The sequence below is a fragment of the Ylistrum balloti genome, unplaced genomic scaffold (genome assembly GCF_031769215.1).
Source record: "Ylistrum balloti isolate Yb309-2 unplaced genomic scaffold, AGI_CSIRO_Ybal_v1 Utg371464, whole genome shotgun sequence".
Lineage (NCBI taxonomy): Eukaryota > Metazoa > Mollusca > Bivalvia > Pectinida > Pectinidae > Ylistrum > Ylistrum balloti.
The window spans coordinates 337,796-359,626 of record NW_026782764.1 but is presented as its reverse complement, the minus strand read 5'-3'; the positions used below and the strand labels follow the sequence as shown (position 1 = coordinate 359,626).

The 21,831-nt window shown below is 41.5% G+C and overlaps 1 protein-coding gene across 1 annotated transcript; it reads left to right on the top strand.

Moving 5' to 3' along the window:
* The first annotated feature begins 697 nt into the window (after positions 1-697).
* Positions 698-20,403, top strand: LOC132562615 (uncharacterized). Its single transcript, XM_060227364.1, has 6 exons — positions 698-820; positions 11,571-12,607; positions 13,027-13,175; positions 13,793-13,854; positions 14,100-16,806; positions 18,107-20,403. Exons 1-6 carry the CDS (start codon positions 803-805, stop codon positions 18,304-18,306), a joined length of 4,173 nt encoding a protein of 1,390 aa, XP_060083347.1. The 5' UTR covers positions 698-802; the 3' UTR covers positions 18,307-20,403.
* Positions 20,404-21,831: the final 1,428 nt, after the last annotated feature.

Below are 21,831 nucleotides of genomic sequence, written 5' to 3'. Positions count from 1 at the left end.
ATAATGTACTTATAGATCAGATAACACAATATCAAATTATATAATGAACTCACAATATGTCGATTTCTGTCATTCAAGCCAGTTGCTATGGCCATACTATGACGAGAAAGACATTATTATAATATCACGCGTACTGTCTGTAAACAAACCTGGAACACACGGTTTTATTTTGGAGTAGTTTCCCTTCACCTTACACTCCGTGTACTCAAGCTTGGTATTTCTAAATATAGAAATGCCCTTACCGCTTCACTCACCTCGGATCAACACTCCGCCAATGTCACGTTTTGCGTATATTGTGGGTCACGTTTCAAATAATAAACGAAGTAGTCCGTGTTGTTATTTTAGATTTTCAGATATTTACAGGTATATATAATAATAAAATATATGTAGCATGAGAAAAGGTATTTCTCGGTATCAGTTTAACTGATATTCGGTATCTAAAAGGAGGGAAATTAGCCACCGCTTCACAGGCTGGAAACTGGATTGCACAGGATCCAGACACATAATATTGACTAATGTATCGTAAACTACTAGGGATATATATACCATTATTTTGAATACCTATAAATGCAATATTATGCAGATCCTGTGTTCTTGTCGATATGTGCACGTGTTTGGTTTAGCTGTACAGGTGAACAAGCAAGAGAGAAACGACCAGCTCTGATATATAACAAGAAATAGCAACAATGTCTGTTGCTTTAAGATACGATATTACTTTTGGATTTAAAGGATTTTGCTTCCATTGTTGACAAATTCTGACTGGGATATTTTTAATTATTTATTGTGTGTAGCAGAAAACACCATGTCGGAGTATAACTGGGTAAGCACATATATGTATATATATATATAAACAGTTTTAGTAATAATAATGGTATATTTTATTTATCTATAAAAAATAAATATATAAATATGCGATTGAAAATACGATAACTTTTTGTTTCATGTTCTGACAAATATCACATCCACCAATACCTAAACACCACTACCCAACTCCATCCTTTAATTCTACCCTATTCTACCACTACAACTACTTTCTACTCTGCCATTATTCCAACTCCACTCTACCATAACCGCAACTCTACTCTCAGTGACTTAAACATACACTCAAAACAGTAATTATTGTTAACAAAAAAATATTACCGCATTTTGTCATTTCTGTTGAATGAAATGTGTTGGTGTAAATAGAAAAGATATTTCAGATTAGCTAATACCAGACAGCTTCAGGGGTGCTTTGCCCCTTGGCCCCGACAGCTTCAGGGGTGCTTTGCCCCTGGGCCCCGACAGCTTCAGGGGTGCTTCGCTCCCGGGCCCAGACAGCTTCAGGAGTGATTCGCCCCTGGGCCCCGACAGCTTCAGGGGTGCTTCGCCCCTGGGCCCCGACAGCTTCAGTGGTGCTTCACTTCCGGCCCAAACAGCTTCAGGAGTGCTTCGCCCCTGGGCCCCGACAGCTTCAGGGGTGCTTCGCCCCTGGGCCCGGACAGATTCAGGGGTGCTTCGCCCCTGGGCCCTGACAGCTTCAGGGGTGCTTCGCTCCCGGGCCCAGACAGCTTCAGGGGTGCTTCGCCCCTGGGCCCGGACAGATTCAGGGGTGCTTCGCCCCTGGGCCCTGACAGCTTCAGGGGTGCTTCGCTCCCGGGCCCAGACAGCTTCAGGGGTGCTTCGCTCCCTGGCCCAGACAGCTTCAGGAGTGCTTCGCCCCTTGGCCCCGACAGCTTCAGGGGTGCTTCCCTTCCGGGCCCAAACAGATTCAGGAGTGCTTCGCCCCTGGGCCCCGACAGCTTCAGAGGTGCTTCGCTCCCGGGCCCCGACAGCTTCAGGGCTGCTTCGCCCCCGGGCCCCGACAGCTTCAGGGGTGCTTCGCCCCTGGGCCCCGACAGCTTCAGGGGTGCTTCCCTTCCGGGCCCAAACAGATTCAGGAGTGCTTCGCCCCTGGGCCCCGACAGCTTCAGGGGTGCTTCGCCCCCGGGCCCCGACAGCTTCAGGGGTGCTTCGCCCCCAGGCCCAGACAGCTTCAGGAGTGCTTCGCCCCCGGGCCCCGACAGCTTCAGGGGTGCTTCGCCCCCGGGCCCCGACAGCTTCAGGGGTGCTTCGCCCCCGGGCCCCGACAGCTTCAGGGGTGCTTCGCCCCCGGGCCCCGACAGCTTCAGGGGTGCTTCGCTCCCGACAGCTTCAGGGGTGCTTCGCCCCCGGGCCCCGACAGCTTCAGGGGTGCTTCGCCCCCGGGCCCAGACAGCTGCAGGAGTGCTTCGCCCCCGGGCCTCGACAGCTTCAGGGGTGCTTCGCCCCTGGGCCCCGACAGCTTCAGGGGTGCTTCGCTCCCGACAGCTTCAGGGGTGCTTCGCTCCCGGGCCCAGACAGCTTCAGGAGTGCTTCGCCCCCGGGCCCCGACAGCTTCAGGGGTGCTTTGCCCCTGGGCCCCGACAGCTTCAGGGGTGCTTCACTTCCGGGCCCAAACAGCTTCAGGAGTGCTTCGCCCCTGGGCCCCGACAGCTTCAGGGGTGCTTCGCCCCTGGGCCCCGACAGCTTCAGGAGTGCTTCGCCCCTGGGCCCCGACAGCTTCAGGGGTGCTTCCCTTCCGGGCCCCGACAGCTTCAGGGGTGCTTCGCCCCTGGGCCCAGGAGTGCTTCGCCCCTGGGCCCCGACAGCTTCAGGAGTGCTTCGCCCCTGGGCCCCGACAGCTTCAGGAGTGCTTCGCCCCTGGGCCCCGACAGCTTCAGGGGTGCTTCGCCCCCGGGCCCCGACAGCTTCAGGGGTGCTTCGCCCCTGGGCCCCGACAGCTTCAGGGGTGCTTCACTTCCGGGCCCAAACAGCTTCAGGAGTGCTGCGCCCCTGGGCCCCGACAGCTTCAGGAGTGCTTCGCCCCTGGGCCCCGACAGCTTCAGGGGTGCTTCCCTTCCGGGCCCCGACAGCTTCAGGGGTGCTTCCCTTCCGGGCCCCGACAGCTTCAGGGGTGCTTCGCCCCTGGGCCCGGACAGCTTCAGGGGTGCTTCGCCCCTGGGCCCCGACAGCTTCAGGAGTGCTTCGCCCCTGGGCCCCGACAGCTTCAGGGGTGCTTCACTTCCGGGCCCAGACAGCTTCAGGAGTGCTTCGCCCCTGGGCCCCGACAGCTTCAGGGGTGCTTCGCCCCTGGGCCCCGACAGCTTCAGGGGTGCTTCGCCCCTGGGCCCCGACAGCTTCAGGGGTGCTTCACTTCCGGGCCCAAACAGCTTCAGGAGTGCTTCGCCCCTGGGCCCCGCCAGCTTCAGGGGTGCTTTGCCCCTGGGCCCCAACAGCTTCAGGGGTGCTTTGCCCCTGGGCTCCGACAGCTTCAGGAGTGCTTCGCCCCTGGGCCTTCTCTTGAAAGCATACACTCCTAAAAAAAGTTTGCTATGCAACTGATTCTACCACTAACCCTACTGCATTCTACCACTATCCCTACTGCATTCTACCACTATCCCTACTACATTCTACTACTAACCCTACTACGTTCTACCACTATCCCTACTACGTTCTACTACTAACCCTACTATGTTCTACCACTACTACCACTAACCCTACTATGTTCTACCACTAACCCTACTACCTTCTACCACTATCCCTACTACGTTCTACCACTAACCCTACTACGTTCTACCACTAACCCGTCTAGGTTCTACCACTATCCCTACTACGTTCTACCACTATTCCTACTACATTCTATCACTAACCCTACTACGTTCTACCACTAACCCGTCTAGGTTCTACCACTATCCCTCCTACGTTCTACCACTATCCCTTCTAAGTTCTACCATTATCCCTACTACGTTCTACCACTAACCCTACTACGTTCTACCACTAACCCTACTACGTTCTACCACTATCCCTACTACGTTCTACCACTAACCCTACTACGTTCTACCACTAACCCTACTACGTTCTACCACTAACCCTACTACGTTCTACCACTATCCCTACTACGTTCTACCACTAACCCTACTACGTTCTACCACTAACCCTACTACGTTCTACCACTATCCCTACTACGTTCTACCACTTTTCCTACTACGTTCTACCACTAACCCTACTACGTTCTACCACTAACCCTACTATGTTCTACCACTAACCCTACTACGTTCAACCACTAACCCTCCTACGTTCTACCACTATCCCTACTACGTTCTACCACTAACCCTCCTACGTTCTACCACTATCCCTTCTAAGTTCTACCATTATCCCTACTACGTTCTACTACTAACCCTACTACGTTCTACCACTAACCCTACTACGTTCTACCACTATCCCTACTACGTTCTACCACTAACCCTACTACGTTCTACCACTAACCCTACTACGTTCTACCACTATCCCTACTACGTTCTACCACTATCCCTACTACGTTCTACCACTAACCCTACTACGTTCTACCACTAACCCTACTATGTTCTACCACTAACCCTACTACGTTCAACCACTAACCCTCCTACGTTCTACCACTATCCCTACTACGTTCTACCACTAACCCTCCTACGTTCTACCACTATCCCTACTACGTTCTACCACTAACCCTACTACGTTCTACCACTAACCCTACTACGTTCTACCACTAACCCTCCTACGTTCTACCACTATCCCTACTACGTTCTACCACTAACCCTACTACGTTCTACCACTAACCCTACTACGTTCTACCACTAACCCTACTACGTTCTTCCACTAACCCTACTACGTTCTACCACTATCCCTACTATGTTCTACCACTATCCCTATTTCAATGTATCAATATCCCCACTTCTCTTTATCTCTACTTTTATGCAACTCTACAACTACCCCACCCGATTATACCACTATCCAAAATACAATATATCACTATTTCAACTCTACCACTATCCCTACTCCAGTTTACCACTAACCTCTAACCTTCTCTCAACTCTACCTTTAACACTAATCTACTTCACCACTACTCCACTAAACCATTTCCACAACTCTACTCTATCAATACCCCAACTCCATTTTACCACAACCCTACTCCACTCCACCAATACCCCTACTCTACCACGACCTCAACTCCACTTCACCACTACCCTACTACAATCCACCACTACTCCAACTATATGTTATAACTACCCCTACTCCACTTTATCATTACCCTACTTCATTTTACCACGACCCAAACTCTACTTACCACTACCCATTCTACCATTACCCCTAATCTACCACTATATCACTCTACTTATACTCCTATTTCACTCTACCACTGCCTCTAATTTACACTACCATAAACCCCAGTCCATCCTAATATTAACTCAAGTTCACTCAAGGGCTAATCCAATATACTGTTACCCACATTCCACTCCAACAATACCCACAGACTATTCCACTCTACAACACATATACCCACAATCTAATTTGTCAGTCACATATACCCACACACTAATTGTCACATATACCCACACAATAATTGTCACATATACCCACACACTAATTGTCACATATACCCACACAATAATTGTCACATATACCCCCACACTAATTGTCACATATACCCACACACTAATTGTCACATATACCCACACACTAATTGTCACATATACCCACACACTAATTGTCACAGATACCCACACACTAATTGTCACAGATACCCACACACTAATTGTCACAGATACCCACACACTAATTGTCACAGATACCCACACACTAATTGTCACAGATACCCACACACTAATTGTCACATATACCCACACGCTAATTGTCACATATACCCACACACTCATTGTCACATATACCCACACACTGACATGTCACATAACTGCACACACTAAATTTTCACATATACCATCACAGATATATGTCACATACAAAAACACACCAATATATTACATATGCCCTGACAGTGATATATATCACATATCCACACATACAATGTGTTACATATACCAACACACTAATTTGTAACATACACCCACACACTGATATGTCACATAAATGCACACACTTATGTCATGTATCCAACTACCTTCTCCTCATATAGACCCACACACAAATATGTCACATTTAGCTACACAGTTATCACAACTATTTACATGTGTCCCCTCATAACAACACTACATCATAGCCCCTACATAACAACACTACATCATAGCCCCTCAATATCAACACTACATCATAGCCCCTTCATAACAACACTACATCATAGCCCCTTCATAACAACACTACATCATAGCCCCTTCATAACAACACTAAATTATAGCCCCTTCATAACAACACTTAACATGAGCCCCTTCATATCAACACTACATCATAGCCCCTTCATATCAACACTATATCATAGACCCTTCATATCAACACTACATCATAGCCCCTACATAACAACACTACATCATAGTACCTTCATAGCAACACTAAACATGTGTTCCTTCATAACAACACTACTCCATAGACCCTTCATAACAATACTACATCATAGTCCCTTCATAACAACACAACATCATAGCCCCTTCATAACAACACTACTCCATAGCCCCTTCATAACAACACTACATCATAGCCCCTACATAACAACACTACATCATAGCCCCTTTATAACAACACTACATCATAGCCCCTTCATAACAACACTACATCATAGTCCCTTCATAACAACACTATATCATAGCCCCTTCATAACAACACTAAACATGTGTTCCTTCATAACAACACTACTCCATAGACCTTTCATAACAATACTACATCATAGCCCCTTCATAACAACACTACTCCATAGCCCCTTCATAACAACACTATATCATAGCCCCTTCATAACAACACTACTCCATAGCCCCTTCATAACAACACTACTCCATAGCCCCTTCATAACAACACTATATCATAGCCCCTTCATAACAACACTACTCCATAGCCCCTTCATAACAACACTACTCCATAGCCCCTTCATAACGACACTACATCATAGCCCCTACATAACAACACTACATCATAGTACCTTCATAGCAACACTAAACATGTGCCCCTTCATAACAACATTACTCCATAGCCCCTTCATAACAACAATAAACACTTGTCCATTCATAACAACACTACATCATAGTCCCTTCATAACAACACTACTCCAGAGTCCCTTCATAACAACACTAAACATGTGCCCCTTCATAACAACACTACTCCAAAGCCCCTTCATAACAACACTAAACATGTGCCCCTTCATAACAACACTACTCCATAGCCCCTTCATAACAACACTAAACACTTGTCCATTCATAACAACACTACATCATAGTCCCTTCATAACAACACTACTCCAGAGTCCCTTCATAACAACACTAAACATGTGCCCCTTCATAACAACACTAAACACTTGTCCATTCATAACAACACTACATCATAGTCCCTTCATAACAACACTACATCATAGTCCCTTCATAACAACACTACATCTTAGCCCTTTCATATCAACACTACATCATAGTCCCTCCATAACAACACTAAACACTTGTCCATTCATAACAACACTACATCATAGTCCCTCCATAACAACACTAAACACTTGTCCATTCATAACAACACTACATCATAGTCCCTTCATAACAACACTACATCATAGCCCCTTCATAACAACACTACATCATAGTCCCTTCATAACAACACTAAACATGTGTTCCTTCATAACAACATTAAACATGTGACCCTTCCAAACAACACTAAACATGTGTCCCTTCATAACAAAACTAAACATGTGTCCCTTCATAACAACACTAAACACATGTCCATTCATAACAACACTACATCAGAGTCCCTTCATAACAACACTAAACACGTGTCCCTTCAGAACAATACTAAACATGTGTCCCTTCATAATAACACTACATCATAGTCCTTTCATAACAATACTAATTATAGCCCCTTCATAACAACACTACTCCATAGTCCCTTCATAACAACACTACATCATAGTCCCTTCATAACGACACTACATCTTAGCCCTTTCATATCAACACTACATCATAGTCCCTTCATAACAAGACTAAACACTTGTCCATTCATAACAACACTACATCATAGTCCCTTCATAACAACACTAAACATGTGTTCCTTCATAATGACACTACATCTTAGCCCTTTCATATCAACACTACATCATAGTCCCTTCATAACAAGACTAAACACTTGTCCATTCATAACAACACTACATCATAGTCCCTTCATAACAAGACTAAACACTTGTCCATTCATAACAACACTACATCATAGTCCCTTCATAACAGCACTACATCATAGCCCAGTTATAACAACACTACATCATAGCCCCTTCATAACAACACTACATCATAGCCCAATTGTAACAACACTACATCATAGCCCCTTCATAACAACACTACATCATAGCCCAATTGTAACAACACTACATCATAGCCCCTACATAACAACACTACATCATAGCCCCTTTATAACAACACTACATCATAGCCCCTTCATAGCAACACTACATCATAGCCCCTTCATAACAACACTGAACATGTGTCCCTTCAAAACAACACTAAATCATAGCCCAGTTATAACAACACTACATCATAGCCCCTTCATAACAACACTACATCATAGCCCAATTGTAACAACACTACATCATAGCTCCTTCATAACAACACTACATCATAGCCCCTTCATAACAACACTACATCATAGCCCCTTCATAACAACACTAAATCATAGCCCCTTCATAACAACACTACATCATAGCCCCTTCATAACAACACTAAATCATAGCCCCTTCATAACAACACTACATCATAGCCCCTTCATAACAACACTACATCATAGCCCCTTCATAACAACACTAAATCATAGCCCCTTCATAACAACACTGAACATGTGTCCCTTCAAAACAACACTACATCATAGCCCCTTCATAACAACACTACATCATAGCCCCTTCATAACAACCCTACATGTGTCCCTTCATAGCAACACCATATCATTGCCCCTACATAACAAAACTACATCATAGCCCCTACATAACAACACTACATCATAGCCCCTTCATAACAACACTAAATCATAGCCCCTTCCTAACAACACTACATCATAGCCCCTTCATAACAACACTACATCATAGTACCTTCATAACAACACTAAATCATAGCCCCTTCCTAACAACACTACATCATAGCCCCTTCATAACAACACTACATCAGAGCCCCTTCATAACAACACTACATCATAGCCCCTTTATAACAACACTACATCATAGCCCCTTCCTAACAACACTACATCATAGCCCCTACATAACAACACTACATCATAGCCCTTTCGTTACAACAGTAAATAATAACCGTTCTACCGGGCTTTCTTAATAAATAAACTAGAACTAATTTAGTTAACATTGCTATAGTGGTTACAACTAAGGCTCCAAATTTGATTTTCTTAGGAGTTGAAATTCGGAAATAGGAGCGCTCCAGCGAGGTATAAAGTACAGGTGTACCAGGACTGTCCCGTGACATTGCGTTCCATTTATATACACGCATACACTAAACTTGACCTAGACAATTCCAGTTGGTTGCTCTGACCCAGATACCGATTTTAGCAAACGCGCATTGAGCCGTCGAGTGCCGTCGCCTAGAGGTCAGCTCGTATGTAGTGCGTCTGACAGTATATCACATCACGTTTTCTATGCTCACGTTTATCGCTGCGACACGTGAGGAAGCGGTGAGCTAGAGCTACCGTAGCTTACACACGTTTCTGGATTGTCACGTTTCAACAGTGTCGAACTTATGCAAAGTATATTATCGTATTTTGTTTTTCTCGACTGCACACACTCCTAATTGAAAAATATATACAAATGTATTTGTAGAATGGCCTGCTTAGACTGTATAGTCACAAAAACACCTCTTTTACACTGTCATTCTAAACCACTGCTGGAAATGTAGGACACGGTTCTCCCTAGCAAACGAAGACACACTATGTGAATCATACGATCATTTAGAGAATGTCACAATCAATACACTAATTGCTTTTTCGTCGATCTAGTTAATCCAGACATTTTTATGTCTGAGCGTATCCCCTAGTTTTGTGACAGTTAATAACTAACTTTCCACCCAAAAATATCAAATATGCATTACATAATAGCTAACAGATGAAAAACCCCGTTTTCGGACACATAGACAGTCGACGTAAAACCCGTTAAATAAATAGATAAGTAATGAAATAAGAGACCTGGATACCTACGTCATCCTTGATATAAGTGGCGAGATGTGTGTGTGTGTGAAGGAAGTTCTTCACATAGATATAATTAAGAAACACACGTAAATGAAACGCGTCATGTTAAAATTTCGTTTACACAATTTAAAAAAAAAAATGAAAAATTATTCCTTAAGGTTACATTTTGAAGGTATTATTTTTTTCTTTTTCTTTATTTACCGGCTCCCTAAAACAATTATCGTCGTTAATTAGACGTTATAGCCAGTGAGGGCTCATCCTTACAGCTGATTCAATAGCGAAGCAGCAGATTCCAGTTTTATGGGAAAGTTTGTCAACAACAGAAGGTGAACAGAAAATAGTTCCACTATTTCGTAATCTTTTCATTGTATTTTTGTGAGATATCTTACATATTTATATTTCCATTCACATATTGGTTTCAGATTTCTATTGAAATAAATTTACAGTTAAAAAATAAACAAACAAACACAATAGAGGATTGACACTATTTTGAGTGTATAGCGGTCCCACTTGCTACGCCAGGCTTAAGGATACTCATCGGAAATGTAAATGTTGAAATTTAAACATTTCAAAACCAATTCACTTCAGGAAGACGTCTCTACATTTCGTCATAACTGAACATAAAAATGACTGTAGCCTAACAGCTGACTGAACTCGATAGAAAAAAATACGCCATACAACTTTTTTTCAATATCAAAACGTGAAAAGATACTGATCTTGAGATTGTAGCATCTTGGGATGAAGAGCTTTCAAGTATGTTCAAATGAATAATCTTGACCCACTTTCAGAGTCACAGGGGTCAATTATGTAGGTGCTGGGACTGTGGTATATGCTGGGGTGAAGAGCTAAGTTCCCACAATAATACCTCTAACTAGATTTGGTCAAAATAAAAGGACTTTAAAAAATTCCTCTATATTTCATACATTGGACTTAACCTATCTGTCCTCATGGGGATTGGACTCGCTGTTTATTTAAAATTGAGTCCCCTCCACCCAAGAATTTCTCTGACCAAATTTGTACAAACACCTGTCACTTTTCTTGCACGTCTTCTCTGCAGGCCCTATGGACTATTATAGACCCTGCGTTAATATGCCCGATCACTGATGCTCCATGTGCTTACAGATAAAAGACACATAGCAAAGATGAAACAAACACGGAAATCTTAAAATCAGGCCATACTATATAATAAAACAGTTATAGATTTTCGGCCAAGAGGATATGACCTTTCGAAAGTCGACAAATCCTCGTATTAAAAACAATTGTTTATTTGTCACCAGTGAATCATATTTCTTTATAAAAATATCCCCAATATAATATATTAATAAGTGATGTGTGAGTCGAAAGTTTGTGAAAGGTCAAATTCCCGAGGTTAAAGATTTATATATATATATATATTATCACTTCAGGACAGTCAAGGCTTCACCACAGACGGAGAAAACATGGATCAAATGGAACAAAAGTCCAGTCTGTTTCAAAACTTGAAATTGAAGAAACACAGACTTAATCGTTACATGTGCAGTGGAGATAGTGTCATGGGATCGGATGGAGTCTTGTCCAGTGTAGAATCGTCAGAGTTTGACCTGACGAGTCAGCACTCTTCAAGTGGCGAGAGTGACAGTGGTTACGGTAGTACCAGAGATCATCGGAGGAAAAGGGTGAAAAGTCAGTACACCCACAAAAGTGACACTAAAACCACTACGTCTGGGAAGGAAGTAAGGAAGGAATGTGACTCAAAGACGAAACAGTTACCGCGGTTAGGTCTAGCATATTATGGTTTGCCGTCAGATGCGATGAACGGACAGAATATGTCCGAAACCGTCAATGGCCAAAGGCACGCAAGCATTGGGTTTATTCCAATATTGACTCAAGTGATGCCTCAATATGCAAATAACGTTACGAGTACCACGACTAAGGAACCACAGGGTGGAAATGAGCAACCAGCAGCAGATGCTGACGAAGTCAAACCTGTAATTCTAACCCAGTTCCCGCCAGCATTCATAATGACATCCAAAGGTCCTGTACCCGTCATCAGCTCCTGTAACCCCGCAGGACTTCCCCAGATCCCGTTGTTGAATATGAACCATTTAAACCCGAAGAAAATGGAGCAGTTAGTTCAAATGATCACACCTGATCAGTTGGCTGGGATGCAAGTATCCCAGGATCAGTGTGCAAATCAGGATCAAACGAACGCTTCAGATGTCCTAGAAGTACAACCGAAAGGTGGCGCTCAGGATTACAGTTTCATTGAACATTATACAAACGGAAAATTTGTATACAAAGGTATTCTGAAAAAGGGGGATGGCCAAACGTCGGCGAATGACCCTGTTCCTATGGCAACGGTGCCACAGGCATGCGCTGATGAAGAAGACGAGGAACAGCTCGTGTGTGCCATCTGTAACGATAGAGCGACCGGTCTTCACTATGGCATCATAACATGTGAAGGGTAAATGGATGTTTAATCTGATGTAAACCTTTTACTGGCTGCCATTTTCTTCTTTTTATTTTGTGACTTGTTCGTCCATGTATGTCCCTTAAGGACATAGGCATGCTTGATTCATACCCTCTACTTCTGTATGACTGTAATGAAACACCATGTAGATGTTTTACACATTTTATCACTGAAGTTTGTCTCAGACTTCTGAGATTAAAACACAAGTCAAAGTAATCTGGTCTTATCTCTGTTCAAACTTCCATTACCGCTGATCTCTCTTTTCAGCCCACACGTAAGCAAAAATGTGAAGTCTAAATGTTTTACGCCTTGAATTAAACGTTTTAAGCCACAATCATCGATATTAAAGTTAGCGTATTGACAGAAGGAATCTAAGATACATGTCTGATTCCACTTTTATTCTACTGATACAGGTGTAAAGGATTTTTCAAGCGAACGGTTCAGAACAAAAGAGTGTACGTCTGTGTCGGCAATGGAAACTGTGAAATCAACAAGCTACAGCGAAATAGATGTCAGTTCTGTCGCTTTCAGAAGTGCCTTCGCATGGGAATGGTCCTAGCAGGTAGCTATTTAATGCTGTTGTTTAAACAAATCCCATCAAGTAATATAGGAAAAGTTAGAAAGTCATTCGAAAACTTTCTACAAATGTTCATGTGTAAAGAAGTTTCGAATGATGAGGTTCACAGAATTTAGACCGAACCATCCCGCCAGACTTGTGTTTTGTCTTGTTACGTTGGCAACCATGCTAACAATAAGACACTTTATCGACTTAAAACAGCTACTGATGTATTTGATATTTAGTTTGTGCTTTATTTAACCGCTTTGTCTGGGTTTAATTTTATTATCGACAGTGTCTTGACAGATTGGAGGAAATCTTTGTAGGATTTTCCGTCTATTTGTTCTTCCCTAGGTGCCAGTAATTGACGTGTCTTTTTATAAGTTTAAGAGAAGAAGGAAGTCAGTTTTATGCAGTGTTTTATATAATTTGTCTTTTCAAGATAGGCCTCTTTGATAGAGGGTTTTTTTTTTTTACAATTGTTGGAAAATGTCTATGTACAGTTAACTCACAACTCTAAGTCTTAAAGCATGCGCTCACAGTTAAAGACTTGTGTAATTTTATCTTCATAATAATTTATACGGACCAAATTCAGGACTTACTGTTGTCTTAACTTGTTGCAGCTGTACGAGAGGACAGAATGCCCGGCGGACGAAATTCAGGGGCTGTGTACAATCTCTACAAGGTATGTAACTACCGGGGATATATCGTGTACTGACATAAAGGGTTCATTGTTGAGTCATATCGGTCCAGTTCGCGCATTACAGATTGTTGATTATAAGCAATCTTTTCTAACCAGGTTAAGAGTTTGATAATACTTTATCTAGTGTGATCCCGTTGACATTTCATCCTGGTTTTATTTTCGCTGAAGACAGAATGATGTTGACTTTGCGGTAGTCCGACTTGTACAAAGTGTACGGTTTGTTTCAGGTAAAATACAAGAAACACAAGAAGAAAGACCAGATGGTGAAACTTTTTAAAGAGCAAGTGGCCAAGATTAAGGTGGATGGTAGTGATGGTAAGATCGAAACAGAGATGATAACAGAGCGGAAAAGAATCTCCGTGCCAATCCGAGTCTCATTCAATAAGCAAGGCATGCCGGAGTTTGTTCAGAAAGAACACGAATCACATGTTAGGCCAGGTGCCTCGTTCTCGCGCAGTTCAAAGTCACAGAACATATTTTTGGAATCATATACCGATAGAACATGTCTACCTCAAGAAAGGGCCATGTCACAGATGACATCACCTATATGTGCATCTCAAACTTCGGATGCAATGTGTAGCTTAAATGGACAAACGCCTTTTACCAGTAGGTATAACGGAAGTGCTCAGAGCGACGTCTCAACTGAGCCGTCAGATGGTAGCCAAGTATCGGCCAATGAAAAACATCGCTTCAATGATCGGGTCGGTGACTGGGACGATCGAGATCGGACTAATGGCCATCCTTTCACGACCAACTCTAAAGAAAATTCCCACCTGCTTAACTTACTAGAATCTAGACTTCCTTTAAAGAAGGAAAGTGTTCCACGAGTAGAATGCTGTACAATGTCATGTGATTCATCGAATAAATTGCTTAACAACATTGTTCAAGATAGGTCGGAACTTCAGTATAACAGAGAGACGGAGCCAGTTTTGTCATATTCTCAGTCTACATGCACGAGGAAGTGCATGAACTCAAATGTCAATAGAACACAAACGGATTATGTTCAGAGAATTAATAACCTTCATCGTTTGATGAAAGCCGAGACTATGTGTGAAAAGAAAAGCAGCAACTATTCCGTATCATCAGATGATAGTGTATTGGCAGACGGAACAGACGAGAAACTGTTGAAGGAGAGCACTGAACAGAGAAGTTGGAATGAAGGCGTTATAACTTACAGATGTGGTGAAAATGATCACAAACGTCGTATTATACAGTCATGTCATCCCCAACAAGGACTTTCATCAGAAAACAATACACAGAGTCCGTGCTACACAAAAGCACACGCGAGAAAACATTATGGCTATGGCACGAGTCAGTTAGCTACTGAATCTGTGTTGCGGAAATCTGCAAACGTTCGAACGAATGTGTACTCGTCGGAACGAACATCATCTGAAACTCCCGCTCGGGACTCAGCACAGTGTCTACGTGTACATTACGCTACAAATGATAAGGTAACAGGTGATCAGCGCTCATTAACCTCTGTTACAGAGCAAACTCGCCATCTGGAGCGTAGCTCGCATGAAAGGGTTATGCGGCCATTGAATCTGCTAAGCCAAGAAGAACAACGTCAATTAATTGACAAAAATGATATCTTACCAGAAAATTCAATGCGTGGTAACTACAGAGAAATACCGTATTCACTGGAGTCAGTTGCTGAAAGGTTTGCACAGAATGCACCCCAACAGGAAGCAGGTCCGCGTCGCTACCTTCATACAAGCTGCTCACCTGAAACACGGAAAGCAAAAGACTGTCATGAAAGACAGGGTAATCTAACTCAGACTTATGGATTAGATCAGTGTAATATGCAACCAAGCACGAGGATCATTGGCCAAGATCAGCCCAACCAAGGAACACAGGGCACCAGACAGAACGTATGTAATTCAAAAGCGAATACTGCGTTACAACCTGTCAACGTGACGGGTTTTAGTAGTAAGGGAAGTTTACCGAAGATGGATAGCCGTCATACTGCGTCTAACGACAGCTTGAAAGCTTGGCCGCCTAGAGCCGAACAACACGATGAAAGTCAAGCGTACCGTCACGATTCTAGGTGGAGTACTGACAGACAAACACCTTTAAATTATCTGGTAGAACAACAGCTCAATCAAACTGGGGAAAACGCTAATACCAATAGGGACCAAAGCCGGAAACTGGTATTCAATCCCTCTGACTCATATAAAATAGCAGAGAACGAACATTCTTGCACAAGTAACGGTCATCTCAAAAGTGGGTCGTGTCAACGAACCCAAGAAACGGGGCCTGTAAAGGAAAGTTGTCCGACCGATTGTGATGACGTCACATGTCATTGGTTTGAGAATAACCTACAGGAGGATCGTTTGGGGTTTCATAAAACCACATCAGACAAATCATTCAGTAAACCAGATTTATGTGAACCTGAAAAGCAGCTAGGTGTACCTTCACCAGAACGTTTTACTCCAGAATTCTATCTTCAGCTTATTCAGGAGCTGGTGAATTGTAATGCATTACTGGACATATCGAGCTCATACCATTTTGACCAATCTAATTGGTTACAATCAGATATGAATTTTTGCCGTCTTGCAGATGAGATTGTAGGGAAACTAGTGGCTTGGACAAGACATTTACCTTTCTACACCGAAATCCCTCTCAACGTTCACTCCCGAATACTCACGAATCGGTGGCACGAGTTGTTGGTGTTGATCACAACAGCTCACCAAGCACTCACGCTCCAAGCACACAAGCGTCCGACGGAGACGACCTATACAAGCCTGCTGAATTCCAACATGCAAAAGTTGGAAGCTTACCTGTCACGATTATACAGGGAACCTGTATGTCTGGACAAAGTGAAAGTAGAGGAAGTCATGGAAAGGCTGACCATCATCATGTTCAGGTTTCTACAGATGCAAATCAGAATTGAAGAATTTGTATCGCTCCAAATAATCCTTCTGCTCAACCACAGTAAGTCAGCGTGAAACTTTTGATTACTGGTCGTGGATAATTCAAATTTCGTCCACAGTTTGAAAAATTAATTAATTTGCTGTTAATTTTTTGCTATTCAAATATCAAAGTCATTTACCATCAAGTACACCCAGAAACGTTAAATCCATAGTAACACTTTTCCCAGTTTCACCGAAGTATTTTTGTTCCAATTATTTCCTTTTTTCAGTTTTATTATTTAATTCAAAATTTAGAAATAAAATTAAAAGTTTCAAAAATCAAAGTCATATAATCTAAATATTGAACAATGTTTTTACCATGTTTACTTTTTGAACTTTCTAATTGGATTTTCAGGTCACCTGAGATTTATGGTGACCTTATTGCAATACTATTTATTTCATTTTTTTAACTTAAGTATTTATATGAAAGTATCTTAAGGTGCTTTTCCAATATTGTGAACTTTTCTTACCCCGCGGTTTCACATTTCCCAAAGGGGAGGAGGTAAATTTTACTATAATTTATATAGGAAAATGAGGGTTCTGTAGATAATTTGTGTATTTTCTATTGGAAATAGATCAAATTTGGTTAAATTGTTAGTATGGGTGACAGTTCAATGTTCATTGGGCGTGCCAAAAAATTGGTCCTATTGACTGAATTTTTTAAAATGTCTTCTTCTCAATACTCAAATGTAGTAGATTCAAATACAGTACGTTGATGGAAGGTTCTTTGAGTGTTTTTCTCTGGCTGATGGAGTTTCTTTGTGCTCTCTTTACCTCTTCCTTTCTCCTATCTTACCAAATTATGTTATCTCCTTACGGTTTACATATTAACGGTCAGTGTTCATCAGTGAATGTTAAGTATAAAAAAAAATCCCTTTCAATGTGTTTAATGTAAATTGTACTATCGGAGATGGCTTAATTTAAGATTTATAATCTTGTTGCCAGATCCATTTTCAATTTTATAATTTGTGTATGTGTATGTTGTAAATGTATATCTGAAAATAAAATATTGTTTAAACCAAAGACCCCAGAGGCTGATGGATGGGTGTGGCCATTTCTCTGGCTGACCCCAGAGGCTGATGGACGTGGCCAAAAAGGATCAAATAGAATGAAATATCAAAACTCTTCTCAATACCCAGGTCAGATAGTTGTCATAGATGGATGGGTCTGAAATTAAAACTAATGTCCCTTTTTTTTCTCTATGCTACACATTCATTCCAATTGTTTTGGAATGGGAATCTTTAAAACAAAAGCTAAACATTGATTACTTATTTTTAGTCTCTATCAAAAAAACTCATAACAGAAATGTATTCCTTTTTCAGATGATTCGGAGCATAATGCGAAAATCGAGAGCATACAGGATAGATATACGAAGGCGTTGGAGTGGTACGTCAAGACAACCTATCCTCACGACCCGACCAGACTTGGAGAACTCCTGGTCAGACTGCCGGAGATACAGAGCACCTCAAGTCTTCTTCTGAAGAGCAAAATGATCTACATTCCATTTTTCCTTAATGCATGAGTACTAAATATTTGTGGATCTGAACAGAATCGTTGTTTGTGACCTGACTTTTGTTGACTAATTACATTGTTTGACCCGATGTTACAGAACTTGTCATTCTAAGCGGAACTAAGCTTAGGAAACCAGATCCTTGGATGTCCGTACACAGATTGATCCATAGTAAAATTGTTGTAGTGCTTACAAATACAAAGTCCATTATGTACATAAATGTATAACAACACATCGTTATTATAGATCATCATGTAATTATTAAATTCATATCATAATTAAATTAATATATAGGTTAGAGAGACACGATTGTTTGCGACTAATGGAACGGAGGGTACACATGTTTGTTTTAGACTAATGGAACGGAGGGTATACATGTTTGCTTTAGACTGATGTAACGGAGGGTACATACATTTGCTTGTTTGAGACTGGTGGAACGGGGGATACACGTTTGTTTTAGATTAATGGAACGGAGGATACACGTTTGTTTATCAGACCGATGGAACGGAGTGTACATACGTTTGCTTGTTTGAGACTATTGGAACGGTGGGAGAAGCAGGCTTGTCTGAAACTTGGAGAAAGTAGAATTTATATATTTTTCAAGACTGTGATAGAACAGACGATACAGAGGTTTGTTGGGGACTGTGATGGAAGGGAGGATAAAAACATTTATTTAAGAATGATGGAACGGAGGGTAGATAGATTTGTTTTGGGTTGTAATAGAACGGAGGGTAGAGATATTTGTTTTGGATTGTGATAGAACGGAGGGTACAGATTTTTGTCTTGGTTTGTGATAGAACGGAGGGTAGAGAGATTTGTTTTGGATTGAAATAGAAAGGAGGGTAGATATATTTTTTTGAATTGTGATAGAACGGAGGGAACAGATATTTGTTTTGGTTTGTGATAGAACGGAGGGTAGAGATATTTGTTTTGGATTGTGATAGAAAGGAGGGTACAGATTTTTGTCTTGGATTGTGATAGAACGGAGGGTAGAGAGATTTGTTTTGGATTGTGATAGAACGGAGGGTAGATATATTTGTTTTGGATTGTGATAGAACGGAGGGTACAGATATTTGTCTTGGTTTGTGATAGAACGGAGGGTAGAGAGATTTGTTTCGGATTGTGATAGAACGGAGGGTAGATATATTTGTTTTGGATTGTGATAGAACGGAGGGTACAGATATTTGTCTTGGTTTGTGATAGAACGGAGGGTAGAGAGATTTGTTTTGGATTGTAATAGAACGGAGGGTAGAGAGGTTTGTTTTGGATTGTAATAGAAAGGAGGGTAGATATATATTTTTTGAATTGTGATAGAACGGAGGGAACAGATATTTGTTTTGGATTGTGATAGAACGGAGGGTACAGATATTTGTTTTGGATTGTGATAGAAAGGAGGGTACAGATTTTTGTCTTGGATTGTGATAGAACGGAGGGTAGAAATATTTGTTTTGGCTTGTGATAGAAGGGAGGGTACAGAAATTTGTTTTGGTTTGTGATAGAACGGAGGGTACAGATTTTTGTCTTGGATTGTGATAGAACGGAGGGTAGAAATATTTGTTTTGGCTTGTGATAGAACGGAGGGAACAGTTTTTTGTCTTGGATTGTGATAGAACGGAGGGTAGAAATATTTGTTTTGGCTTGTGATAGAAGGGAGGGTACAGAAATTTGTTTTTGGATTGTGATAGAACGGAGGGAACAGTTTTTTGTCTTGGATTGATAGAACGAAGGGAACAGATATTTATTTTGGCTTGTGATAGAACGGAGGGTACAGAGATTTGTTTTGGATTGTAATAGAACGGAGGGTACAGATATTTGTTTTGGATTGTAATAGAACGGAGGGTACAGATATTTTTCTTGGATTGTGATAGAACGGAGGGTACAGATATTTTTCTTGGATTGTGATAGAAAGGGAGATAAAAAGATTTGTTTGAGACTGTGATAGAACGAGTAGAGAATCTCGTGGTTTGATATGAGTGTACATATGTTTGATACTGTGATGGAAAACACGTGTTATTAAGATTTTTTTCTTCTAATGAACTAATTTTATCTTGTTGTCACCATTGTTTTAAAGTATCAGTATCGTCGTTGAAATATAGAAATCTGCTTTCACTAATATTTGCTCATTTGTATGGTAACCTGTTGTAAAGCTAACAATTTTAGCTCACCTGGCCCGAAGAGCCAAGTGAGCTATAGCGATATTGCGGTATCCGTCATCCGTCCGTCGTCTGTCAATTTTTACTGTATATTGCAAATATCCATAAACTGAGCGGATTTTAATCAAATTTAGTCTGAAGCATCCTTGGGGAAAGGGATACCAATTTTGTGTAAAGGCCCCTTACCGGGGTCAGATGGGTGGAACCCAACAGGGAAAATCGATCAATTTCTTAAAAAATTATCTTGTTCTTCAGGAATAGCAGGATATTTTCCAAAAATTGGTCTGAAGCATGCTTGGGAAATCAATTTTGTATAAATGGCGGGTCTAGGCCCCCGGGGCAAAAGGGGCGGACCCAATAGAAAAATCTTTCAATTCTTTAAAACCACAAAAAATTATTACTGGGGATCAAAAATTAAAGACGGTGATGATATAAGATTTTACCCATTGGTCTTGCCCCATCAAAGAGGTAAAGTGACTGAGCTTTAATTTTGAAATATTTGAAATACCCAACCCATAGGCATGTTTAACATCGCTTGACAGTAGGATCCAGGTGAGTGATACAGGCCCTAATGACCTCTTATTACCATTTCCTTTTGTGAATGAATTTCTTTGTTCGTTATGTTATGAATAATTACTTCGTTTTTGAAACGGAATTTGTGATATTCATGTACCGCAGGGAAAACTAACACAGCAATGCGAGTTAGGTTAATGGAATTTGGAACGTAGCATTTTTTTTCTCTTAAAAATTAGGGAATTCGGATATATTACGTTTGGTTTGATGTATATCAGCAACGCTGTTGAATGCCGACCTGAATCTTAAGCCGTCCCATCGAAAGGCTGTCGTGGTTTTCGTGTAAATAGGCTTTGTCAGTGGTGAAAAAAATAATTATCTGTAATGTCATAATTATGACAAGTCATATTACGTAACAAAAGAGATGCAGTATGCTATATATAGATACCTGTGTGATTACAGATAGCACATGTCACGCTGCCTTCTGATTTTGTATTTTTTTTTTTTTTTAAAGTCAATTTTCGGTATTTCTCAAAAAATATTACCTAATTATTAAAATTAATTTAATTTTAATGTTTTCTCCCTCCTTAATTACACATTTATCTGAAAGACTCGTATGTGAGTATGTGAATAGTTGTCACAAAATCACGTTTCATAATTCAAGGGTGTAACAACCTCTTCCATTTAATAAACGGGGCTGATATATTCAATACTTAAGACTACCTGAACTTTTCAGTGATATTTATAGAAATTTCAAATAACCAGATCTAATCTACGGATAATTATTGAAGTCTTTCCGAGTGTATTCCCCTGATCGCGAATGCGTGTGCTTATATTAGCAGTCTTCTGATTGAAATCAGCTTATTATTTG

Excerpts from the sequence above, each read along its gene's own strand:
- LOC132562615 (XM_060227364.1), top strand. Across the intron at positions 12,608-13,026 it reads GGCATCATAACATGTGAAGG|GTGTAAAGGATTTTTCAAGC; the intron begins GTAAATGGATGT and ends CTACTGATACAG. Across the intron at positions 13,855-14,099 it reads CTGTGTACAATCTCTACAAG|GTAAAATACAAGAAACACAA; the intron begins GTATGTAACTAC and ends GGTTTGTTTCAG.